The 12,394-nt window shown below is 43.8% G+C and overlaps 1 protein-coding gene across 1 annotated transcript in view; it reads left to right on the top strand.

The window, feature by feature from the left end:
- The window catches only part of DSCAM (DS cell adhesion molecule), a 987,413-nt gene that overhangs the window by 653 nt on the left and 974,366 nt on the right, over nt 1–12,394 (top strand). Inside the window, exon 2 of the mRNA XM_012558972.1 lies at nt 6–98. Coding sequence (XP_012414426.1) covers nt 6–98 — 93 coding nt within the window. The remainder of the gene's footprint in view (nt 1–5; nt 99–12,394) is intronic.

Genomic DNA, 12,394 nt, shown 5'->3' with positions numbered 1-12,394 from the left:
CGCAGCGCGCGGGGCCGGGCGGGCGCGTCGCGGGAGGCCGGGCAGCGGCAGGGGCATGTGGATACTGGCCCTCTCCTTGTTCCAGAGCTTCGCGAATGGTGAGCGGCCGCGGCCTTGCAGGGGTCGTGATGAATTTAATTTCTTTTAATTGACCGGAGTGGGGGTTGGGTGGTTGGCGCTTGGATGCATGAATGAAGTCTTTCCCTTTTCCTGCCCTCTGTGTGCTTAAATTTTTATGCTTTTATTTTTTCCATATTATTATTTTGTCTTTTGGGAGGAGAGGAGGCAATGAAGAGAGGCTGGGGGAGAAATTGCTCTGTAATCATTCAAAGGAGCTTACCTAGCAAAGTGACAGCTAGGCGCCTAACTCCAGTACCAGACAGCTGGCTACCTCATTCAGAATAAGCCAGGCTGGATGAAGAGAGGCGAGGCGAGGCACGATCGGCCCTTTAACGAATAACAGCCAGAAACGGACATGGCATTCCTGGGGTGGGCAGGTGGAGTGGTCAGTTAAAGGCTTTCACCTTTAAATTAAGAGCTTTTTGAGCCTTTAAAACATGTGCTTTAATTCTGCTACAATCCTCTCAGGCAGTAAGGAAGCCTTTTGGAAAGGTCTGCCCTTCCGTCTCCCCCCACCCTGCCCTGAGTACTATAGATTCCTCACAGTCATTTATGTAAAAATATGCACTGAGCAGCATTACATCATCTGAAATGTTGACAAATTAAACACACACACACACCTGTGTAGTTATAAAAATGAAATCAGTGGATATTGTAGATAGCATTTCTTTTCTCGTGCCTATCTAATATCCTATTTGGAAGCCTTTTCTTCCTGGGTGTTTAAAAAGCGATTGCTTTTGACAGTGAGACCCAATTAGGAAGTGTGACTGCACCTCGGGTTGCTTGTCAGGGCGTAAATATAAACTTACATATGTGAATGGCTTCTTCTCGCGTATGGGAACGGAAGGAAATTGTCGTCATTTGGCAATGCCTGGGAGTAGCTGTAGCTTAAATTCCCATTTCAAATTTCTAAACCCAAATCTGAATAAAATGCATTACCTGCTTACAGTTCGAATTAAACCATTAAGTAGAATCCCCTACCCAGAACAGAGAGAGAGGGAAAGAGAGAAGGGGAAATCTCGCCCTTGTGAGAAAATATGAGAAGCAAAGGGGGAGGCTGGAAGATCTTCCTGGAAGATACACACGGAGGTCTGAGTGTTAGCTGCATCTGAGTGCATTTTCTTTGCCTACCTAGACAGTACTTGAAGAATCAACACATCGACAGGCAAGAGGAAATGCATAAACTTTGTATAGTTAAGGGGGAAAAAAAAGATGGCCGAGAAAGGTAGCATTGAAAGAAGGAACTCGTGAAATTAACTTGAAAAATGATGCTTTGCTCTATAATATAACCTAAAGCAAAGTGTTCAAAACTTTCATTTTGAGATTTCCTGGCAGGGAAACATTACAAGTTCTGACATGACACCTATCTTTCCCAGAGGGCACTGTACCTCTTCTGCATCCTCCAGGGGTTTACCTGGAGGGATAGATCTGCTGTAGATAATCTGCGGGGACGCAGCAGGCAGGTCTGTCCTTTCTGCTGCTCTGCTAATGTGAACTCAGGGGAAGCGTTAAAATGCTCACATATGTGCCCCAGTGCCACACCACCTCCGTGGCCTGGCTAGCCTGTCAGGGCATCCATCTCTGGGCTCCGTGAGAAAGCCCTGGATTTCAGAATGAGCAAAAATTCCATAAATTGGGAAGGCTGTGTTTTAGGGTGCGTCTGTGGGTCAGCCAACTAGTATCTATTTTATAGTTTAATAGTAATAAGTGATAAAAATAGTATGGAAGAATTTCTGATATAGTTTCATCCTGTCTGATACAGAGATGCCATGTATGTGTATGTATGCATATGTGTATACGTATATTCGGTATATATATGTAGGTGTGTATCTGTATATTTATGAGTTTTGATATATATATGCATGATTTTTCAAGTCAGCATTCCATACCTAAAATAAACAATCATATGTAATGAATCATATATAATGACAAAATTGTATAAAACCTCCAATATTCCTCTTCTCTGTGGAAGTATAATTCCGAGAACGTGTATGCATACTTACACTGTGTCCTGTGAGTATTTTCTTCTTATTCCTTCTCCGAGACCTTTTCAATCTATTGCTGAGAGTCCCCGTCAGCGTTATTTTAATGAACACAGGTAGACTGCGCACTCTGAGCCGTAGACAGCACACACACAAATGGATATTTTGTATTGCTGTATTTTGTGTTCTGATCCTATCAGCCGGAAGGCAATGGAACTCTCTTATGTAAAAATGGCCCTCTCGTTATATGACCAAGCGTTTAAAAAAAAAAAGAAGCCTGACTGTGAAGCTTTGAGCTCTTTCATTTTTGTGGGAACCAGCTTGAAAGAGTTTTTCAAGAAAAGGTGTTCAATGCATGTTGTGCAAAGGATCATCAAATAAACACTCATGTCAGAATAAAACAAGAGCCCAGTTTGGAAGGCTGCCTGTTCATAAGACCACATTTCAAAAATGTGATATTCAATGGTTCCTACCTATCAGAATAAGACTTAAAAAAAATGGAGAAATAATGTATTTCTTCTCAACAACTGTCATAGTTTGGACTACCTTCATTTTGAAAAATCCCTGAATGTGTGTGATAAAGCATTTACAAATTCTAATACCTAAGGTGATGATTGCTGGGCCTCAAACACCAAATACCTGACATGATGAAAAAAAAAATTCCACTTATAAAAGATTATGCAGTTTGATATTTTGGGGTGCTCATAAAACAAGGAGCTGATGGTATGTCTGCATTTGAACACTAGATAATAGCATTGTTCCAGTTGTTGCAATGAAATGTATACTTATTTATTAATGAAAGCATGGCTGTTGGAAAGGATATGGGCAGTATTTTGGGCAAAAAATAGAATTCAGAAACCAGTCTTTTCATGAGTTAAACCCTTGAATGAATTGCCTCATCTGATCAGGTGCAGTAATTGTGTTAATAAGCAGTCAGTTTGTTCTGCAACGTTCTGGAAACACACGAGAGCTTCCTCTATAAGGAAACGGGTACATGTATGTGCAGACACACATCCATACACACATCCCCCAATGTATCCTACTGCATCATATTTTCTCATGGTGTTGACCCTGATGAGCACCTTCTAGGTTAAATTGGTATTAAAGTCATAGGTAGACCTCCAGATAAGCAGAATAAAGTATAGTAAGCAGACTTATTAGATGCAATTTATTTTTGTTAGTGCCTTTGTATCTCTGTTTTTATATGCACAACCATGTCCCCCGGCATGGTCTTTTCATGGGCCGTGGAATCTTGAGCTTTTCTGCTTCGCTGCTTTCGGGGGCCCAAGTTGAATGACGATTAGAGTGGACGGGTGGCAATGCTAGTGAGAAAGCTGCTCATCAGAGAGAAAGTGGGGTGTGCAGCATCTTTGGGGGCACCATCGGCTCATCTCAGCTGGGAATTTCAGCCCAGAAGCTTGGCATTTTATTGAAATGTAAAAGCAGACCTTTGTACGTACAAATGCAACCTGAGGGCTTTTAAGGCAATGTTTCTTTAACTCAGGTAACCATATGTAAGTAAAAAATGCCATCAGGTGAATAACTTCATGATATCCTTTCCTTGTCTCCCTTCTCCATCTTTATGAGGAAGATTAAAATTCTGTCCCAGGATTTCAGGGTTCATCTTAAATTTCCAAGGCCTCGAAAAGTAAGCTAGATGCCATGACAAGATGCCCTCTGAAGGAAAACAAAATGCCAGGGAAACCTTTAGTAAATGTCAGTAGTCCTCCGCTCCTTGCCTTTCTCCTGGATGCCACTTTGGTGTGACCATGGTTCACTGCTGCCTCAGGGAATCAGGGAATCACCAGGCAGATCTTGTATGATACAGCCTGGTGGCAGGGGAAGGAATTTTGACTTAAAAAAAAAAAATCGTCAGTCAGAATCCCTAATTCCTAGACTTTGAGGTTCACACGTCCATGTAGCTGCAAATATTATTTTAGCACAGATATGTCCAGGGTAAGGTGCACTGAGTATTTTGGAAAGAGAGTTAATTCAGTGTGCATTGAAACTCAATGTAAAGGGTAGGGGGAGAGATGTTGGTAGAGGTAGAGAGAGGGGGGAAGGTCCTTTTATAAAGAGAGACCTGCAGGAGATTGGAAATTCACGCTTGAAAATAAAATGATCCATGTCCCAATGGGTGCGTTTACAAAATCCATGGCATCCAAATTCCTTTCTCAAAGTTAGCTGAATTCTACAAGTGAGATTAGGAACGTGTCTGATAAATAATTAATAGGTAGGGAAAATCATCAATGGTGCACTAGGCAGAATGTTCAATGGCATTGTCAGCGACGAGCATCCCTGTTCGTGGTTTTCACGTATGTTTGAAATACATAGGAAGCGCGGTGGAAGAGCCTTGGCCGTGTACATACAAACAAGTGTGTCTGGCCGTATTCTTGGCTGCTGTGCGAAGGGCATGCCGGGCCTGGGTGACCTGCTCTATCAGCCTGGGAGATGGTGAGGTACTTACCTGCATGTCAATTGTGTCCCCGTCATAGGACGCTAGTGGGCAGCAAACCTCACAAGACATTTAGCAAGCCTTCAGCAGAGTGGGCAGAATCAGCCGCCTCTGAAGGAAGACTGCTATATGCAGCTTTTCAGGGGCTTTCCTCAGAAGATGTGTCAGGATGTTTCTCAAGTTCATGGTGCCCAGATTCCTGTGTCATTGGCAGGAACAATGCAAAGGCGTAGCAGGTGATGGAGGGGCTGGCAGTCTTTGTTGTCAGTTTTACAAGGACAACCATGCTCTCAGGAAATATTTTGCAATCCAGAAGGTGTACAGGGAGGAAGAAGAGGTGGCATGGGACTGGTGGTGCACCTAGCAGAAGGGTACATTTGCATACCCCCTTCCCAACTGACTGGGGGCCTGGACCTCTTAGCAAGTGTGCATGCCTCGGCTCCAGGACCAGCCCCGCGCAGGATTGGCTGACCTTCCAGTGTCATTCCTGGAGGCTCTGCTTCTCCTCCACCTGATGGGGCCCGGGTGATGCCGATGCTCGCCACTCCCCGCAGTCCATCAATTTCCTGCAGCTGCCTTGTGAAGCTCCGGGGACTAGGAACCCCCTCCTCTCTCTCCCAGGCGTATTGGGCAGCACCCGTTCATGGGATGGGGAGGGGGGACGTTTTAATTTGTGAAGTTCCAGAGAGCTGGGCACAGAGAGTCTCATCTTCTCTATCCCCACTCCCACCATATTTATGCACTTTTCTCAGATGTTTGAAAATGCAATAAAATTCAAAATTTCACTTCCCTCCCTGAATATATGGTTTGAGATAAGACAGTGGGAACGGGAGATTTCAGTGGCCTGATAGCATATCCACTGTGCTGTTTTCAATTCTGAGGCTGAAGCTTGGGGTGCCTTCTGCAGGTAAAACACTGTTCCCCGGGGTGGTAGGTGCAGATAACAGGTTGCGAGGTCAGAGAGCTCCCACTGGGGAACTGAGGAGGGCTGGCATCCAGGACCTCTGAACTCCTGCCCCAAATTAGATCCCCTTTTTCACCCTTTCATAAAACCTGGGGCAGCCTCTTGATGGTGTCTACCACAGTCTGCAGATGGTAGTTTTGGTGCTGGACAGTGATGTATTCACAAGGTGGGAAGGGCGCCAGGGCTGAGCCTCGTGTTCTGCCTGAGCTTGTGGGGGAGAAGGTGGTTATCCATGTTTGCTGAGTGTGTGCCTGGATGGATACAGCGATGAACTGAACGATGGACAGAGCTTCTCTCCCTCTCCCCCCTCCTCCTTTCTCGCCCGTCTGCCTCTCTCCCTGCCTCTATCTTTCTCTTCCCTCCCTATTTTTCCTTGCCAGCTTTGCTCCTTCTCACCCTTAATCTCTAATTCTAATTTATAAGATATTTGTGAGCAATGTACTGAAGTGACCGTGTGGGATCCTCTGCTCCCTGACACCTCGTCCTGACACACCGGAACAAGCATTTTCTAGAAATGCTTCTGTGGCATTTTCTTCCCATTTCCAAACATTCCCATTTGGAATATGGGATGGGAGTTCAGCTTAGTTAACAATGCTTCAGTTGCTTACTGCTGGGTTGCATTCTGAAAACTAGGCAGAGGCATCACGCGGGCACTTGTGTTTCTGTAGGGTCTCTTGGAAACTCATTTCTTCCTCAAAGTGCCACCCAAGTCATAAAAACAAAGCCCGGTTTCTTAGGTCTTACTCATCTTTAAAAAACAACACTACTGTTTTCTTCAGTACCCTATTGATTGATGGGCTTCTCTCAGTTATCTTTATTTCTTATTTGGCAGCAGAACCAAATGTAAAAGTTGGTACCTTCATCTAAACAAAGTAAAAGGAATGTGTTTGAATTATCATTACAATTTTAAATTTTATTCAAATGTAAGAATCAAATTAGGCGACTTGTAGCTTACAATGTCACCTTTTCATTTTTGGAGACTTGTATTTGGTCTGGAAACCCTGGTGACGTAGTGGTTAAGTGCTACAGCTGCTAACCGAAAGGTCGGCAGTTTGAATCCACCAGGTGCTCCTTGGAAACTCTATGGGGCAGTTCTACTCTGTCCTATAGGGTTGCTATGAGTCGGAATCAACTCAACGGAAATGGATTTGGTTTGGTTTTTTTGGTATTTGGTCTGTGTTGATCAGTACTGATGATTTTTTTTAAAAAGCAGCCAATTGGATTAGTTTTTGTTTTTTAAGCCCCCTGAGTTATGCAAATATATATTATGGTTTGATAGAAAAGGGATGAATGGAATTGAGCATATAAGATGACAAGATAAGAAGGAAAGAGGCTACTACACAGGGAGAAACAGAGTGACAGGGATTAATGAATCTTGCCTGTATTCCTATTTAAGTTATTTTTACTCAGAAGGCAGTGAGTAAGATTTAACAGTGAGCAAGCAGTCCTATTTATAGAAAGCCGTTTTTAAATGCAGTGGCAGAGAGCAAGAGAAAGAATTGAGAATGGGAGAGATCACCTCCACACTAAATGCTGGCTTCCCCTAACTTCCCAGCACTATACAGAATTTTCGGAGAAGGAAAAAAAAAAAAAAAGAAGAAAGGATACCAACCTTTGCTGAAAGGCTGAGAAATCGCTTTGAACTCTCTGCAGAATATTCTAGAAACGCTCTCAAAGTTTAAGTCCACGTCAGACTTGGAAGGTGAGGCGGGAATCCCATATGTATCCAGTGTGGAAACAGGGCTTGAATAGGTCTGAATTGGAAACTGAAGGTTGAGAGAGGACATTGAATTTTCAGCACAGCTACAAGTATTCACAGCAATAAGCATTGCTTCTTTTGAAGATGCCAGGCAATAGAACAATACAGAGGGGATCAGTGTGCCCATTTATAGTAAAAAAATTACCGAAGGAGGGTTCAAATTTAGGGTTTTGCAATTACTACACGTCCCTCCATGTGAACCTGTTATTAAGTTCTGGAGATTTAAATTGTGACACGAATACTTCTAATGGGTCAGTCCGGGTGGGCAGGTGATATTGCCACAGTTACTTGATTGACATAAACATTACTGAACACAGAAAATGAATGCTCTTGCACTTCGCAATGAGATTGTCTCCCTTCCTAGGACTTCACCTGTTCCTTAAAACATGTTGGTTTTACTAGCTCCAAGTGGGCGTGGTTTTCTGTTCACAGTAGAATCATTGAATTTATGAAAGCACTGCTGGTGTATAGGTTGGAAATCTGGACAAAAGCCAGGCCATGACTTGGCTCAGAGTATGGTGCTATGTAAAGCATTTGCCTTTTATCTTATGAAGAACCGTATATAAAAGAGATTCTTGTTGTTGTTGGCCAATCTCCCTCGATCGTGGAATGGGCATATTGGATGAGATGGTAGAAAGAGGTTTGAAACAATGATTTTGATTCATAGGAGCCTTGTCTCTTTTAATATTAGCATGAAGAAATGGAAAACTTAACAGTCTTCAGTGTGGTTTTACACAGAATTAAAACAATTCTTCCATTTCCCCGCTGTGCGTAAACAGTGAGAATCAGTCGATAGATCTCTCAGATACCTGAATGCTCTCATTATCTGATGCTTCTGCAAACAGTAGCGTGACGATGTCACTCCCACAGATGACCCCGATGACTGCAGTGTCCCAGAGTGCCTCTCAGTCATCATGGGATCGCACGTTATGTTTAAGCAGGTGTTAGAACCAGCGTGGGAGGCAGCTATGGCTCCCCAGTAGAATTCTCACCTTCCATGTGGAACGCTTGGGTTTGATTCCCAGTCATCGCACCTCAGGTACAGCCATATCAGTGGAGGCTTGTGTGTTGCTGTGATGCTGAACAGGTTTCAGTGGAGCTTTCAGACTAAGACAGACTAGGAAGAAAGGCGTGGTGATTTACTTCTGAAAATCAGCCAGTGAAAACCCTATGGATCACAATAGTCTGATCCCCAACTGATCATGGGGATGGCGCAGGACTGGGCAGTGTTCCGTTCCATTGCGCATGGGTTCTGTTGACTAGATGACAATAGTTAGTGGCTGACTAGTTGGCAATAACAGAACCAGTGTGAAAGGGCTCACAGAGGGTAGAGAGGATGCTGACTGAAGTAGCCTGCATCACCTCTTGGGAACCACTTCATTTAAATGGCTGATGATGGTGAAGACTTGCCAGATATTTGCCTGATGCTGAGTAAAACATTGATTCTTTTCAGGATCCCTGCTCTTCACTCATCACATGAACTCCAAGGTGATGAGAAAATTTCTAAGATCATATCATAAGACAAAGGCAGGTATGAAGATAATAAAAAAAAAGTTGCCGTCTAGTTGATTGCAACTTATGGTGACTCCATGTGTGTCAGAGTAGAACTGTACTCCAAAGGATTTTCAATAGGTGGTTTTTTGGAAGTAGATCGCCAGGCCTTTCTTTTGAGGCACCTCTGGGTGGGTTCAAACCTCCAGCATTTCCGTTTGCAGCTGAGTTTGTTAACCATTTACACCAACCAAGGACTGCGTGAAGATAATTAGAGCCGCTGCAATTCTATGTGTATTTTAATTTTCTTCCTTTTTCTATCTGTATTTTAAAAAAGCCCAAGCTATCTTGTGGAGACTTTTTACTTGGAGTAAATATACTTTCTCGTTAGAGAAGCTCTAGGTTCATTGCATCTCTTCACGGAAGTCCCATTGTGGTGTGATTGATCTTGGGTTCCCACAGGACACCAGAAACCCCAAATCCCAGTCTGCTTAATTACAGTGTTTATTTCTTAATATCGGCTGTAGCACATTTTTAATAACTGATTTGTAGCTGCCAGGGTAGAAATAACGATGTTTTGTAAAATTACTTGCGAGACTTCAGGGATGAGCCGAAGACTGCCAACAATGACCACAACTAGCTGTACTAGCAAAACGGGCAGCTCGGCACTGCAGAGGAAATCCCATGGTTATTTTATCTCCCTGCTGGACCTAGTCATTGCTGGTTCCTGTAAAGGGTAGTCATTTGTCTATTTTGCTGGCTAGTGAAAAGGAAATGTGTAAAAAACGTGAAATGTTCTCTAAGGAACCGAGTTCTCCTTTCATAAGTTATTGGCGACCCAGGGTATTAGTCTCTGTCTGCTACCTTTCCAAGATGGCAGAGAGTGGCTAGGATGGTTCGTCAGCAGACATGGACATGTAGTATTATCACTCACCAGAATCAATAGCTGTTAAATTTTTGATGGCTACCATTGTAGAATGGACTTGATTAGATATTTAGATAGAAACCTGGGTAGAAAATTTTTGACCTAGAAGTGGTCTTGGCGTTTGTTTTGGGTCCTCACTTTGATCAGTGGTTTGTTCATTTGTGTCTTGGGGGCTCTCACATCACCAGCCCAACCCCTCTTGTTATTTGTAGTCCTATGAGACCCCTTGTCTCCACCCCCGTTGCCATGTTGCTGAGGTTGGGAGTGTTGGAATATGCTGTAGGCTTCTGGAGTGTCAGATGCTTGGAGGCAATGGGAGCAAAGGTTTATGGGAAGACCAAGGATATAGAGAACGGAGACTGCCCCAGCCCCATAGCTCCACGTCTTCTCTGCCTCTACATCAGGATACAAAGAATATGAGCGGGGATGAAGGAGCATGCATGCTGCCGCTAGGTCATGTTCTGTTGACATCTTGAGCTAGCCTCTAGTGATGTGCCTCTGTCTGGGCCTTCTCAAGTAAAGAACAGGGCAACTGGACCTCAATGCCCAGGTGGATGGTGGTGGGTGGGTGGGGGGAGGTAGAAGAACATATGGAAATTTCCTAGAGAGCTTCCTCCGCTTCCCAAGTGAGTCTCCCATTGGAAATTCTGATGCCAGCACTTGGGTAATGGGCCGGCGTTCGAAAAGTTCCCCAAGTGTTTCTAGTTCTGACAACTACCTGTCTAAGTGTCTTAGGCTAGTTTAACAAAATTTGTTGCAGTTGAGTCAATTTCAACTCATAGCAACCCTGCAAGACAGAGTAGAACTTCCCCAGGAATGGCTGGTGGATTTGAACTGCTGACCTTTGGTTTGCAGCCACGCTCTTTGGTGCAGCCACTGCACCACAAGGGCTCCAACCTACCACAAAGTGGGTGGCTTATAATAACAGAAATTTATTATTTCACAGTTCTGGAGGTCAGAAGTCCAAATCAACCATCCTTCTGATGTCTCTGAGAGAAAAGCTATTTCATGCCACTTTCCTAGCTTCTGGTGATGCCTGACAATCGTTGGCATTCCTTTGCTGCTTGTAGGTATATCTGCACATGGCGCCTTCTCCCTGTGACTCTGCCTATGTGTCTGTCCTCCCCTTTTAAAAGACACCACTCAGGTCTAAGACCCTACTCTGGTATGACCTTGTTAACCTGATAACATCTTCAAAGATCCTATTTCCAAACAGAGTCATGGGGTTAGGACTTTAACGTATTTTTCTGGGGGACATCACTCAATCCATACTACTACCTTTGTAATCTCCTCACCCTCACCCACCCACCTTTGTGTGGGGCATTAGGTGTCATAGTGCCTCGTGAATGTATGTGTGTGTGTGTGTGTGTGTGTGTTTATAATATAGCAAGGTCGCCTCAGGACAAAGACACTTGTTCCCCTTATCTACAGAGTAGGGCCAGCCAACCAGGTCTTCTAGCCAGAACCTTTTGTGAGGCTCTGTGGCTTCCATATGGAAGTCTAGATACCAGGAATCCATGCTGCCCTAAACAATGTCTGTGCTTTGTCAACGTGGGTAGTTTACCTTCTCTTATTTTTTGGTGTCTTGGGAAATGGTTTTATTTTGGAAAGCAAAAGTGAATCAAAGCAAGGTGGCATGATGAAGTAGAAACATTTGACCCAAATCTTTGGTTGGCTCCTTTGGGGCAAGTTATTTAAGGATCAACCTCAGTTTATCCATCTGTAAAATGGGGCCAGTGTTACTTACTTCACAGATTTGTGCCACGATTGGCTGCCTAGTAGAGGGTTTTCTCACAATACCACTCAGTGACTCGTTTCCCTTTCTCTCTAACCCCTGAGTTCCACCCACTCAAAAGATTGCTTGTGTATTTGTTGTTTAAAATTGAGTGATCTTCAAAGATTTTGTTCACAAATAAGCTATTTGAAAGTAAAAAAACAAATACTTTTCTCATTGAAACAATTGTGAATTCTGTTAGAAAACATAATACCAAATCCGTTACTGTCAAGTCAATTCCAACTCATAATAACCTACAGGACAGAGTAGAACTGCCCCATAGGGTTTCCAAGGAGCGGCTGGTGGATTTGAACTGCCGACCTTTTGGTTAGCAGCCAAATGCTTAACTACTGGTGCTACCAGGGCTCCAGAAAACATAGCTAATTTAATTAGGCATTAACAGTGCACTGGGTGCCTTGCTAAGCCTTTTGTATGTATTATCTCACTTTGTTGTTATTAGTTGCCATTGAGTTCATTTTGACTCATGGTGACCCCACATGTGTAGAGAAGAACTGCTCCATAGAGTTTTCAAGGCTGTGACCTTTTGGAAACAGATCCCCAGGCCTGTTTTCCAAGGCACCTCTGGGTGGGTTCAAACGGCCAACCTTTCAGCTAGTAGTCAAACACTTAACTGTGCCACCCAGCGACCCCTCTTATCTCATTTAACCCTCCCAACGCTCCTAAGAGAAAGTAACATTATTATCACGTTCAACTTGTAGATTTAAAAAGTAAGCCAAGCTTTCTCAGCCAGAGGGTCAGCTTTGAGATTAGAATCAAGGCCTGTGCCTCCAATGCTGGGGCCCTGCTCCACTGAGTAGGGCTGGCTAAGCCGCCAGGCCAGTCCTCAGAGTCTGTAACATGGACAGTCTACAAAAAAAAAACAAAAAACCCCAAAACGCAAACCTATTGCTGTTGAGTCGATTC

The sequence above is a fragment of the Trichechus manatus genome, unplaced genomic scaffold (genome assembly GCF_000243295.1).
Source record: "Trichechus manatus latirostris isolate Lorelei unplaced genomic scaffold, TriManLat1.0 scaffold00202, whole genome shotgun sequence".
Taxonomy (NCBI): Eukaryota; Metazoa; Chordata; class Mammalia; order Sirenia; family Trichechidae; genus Trichechus; species Trichechus manatus.
This window is presented reverse-complemented; position numbering and strand designations above follow the sequence as displayed.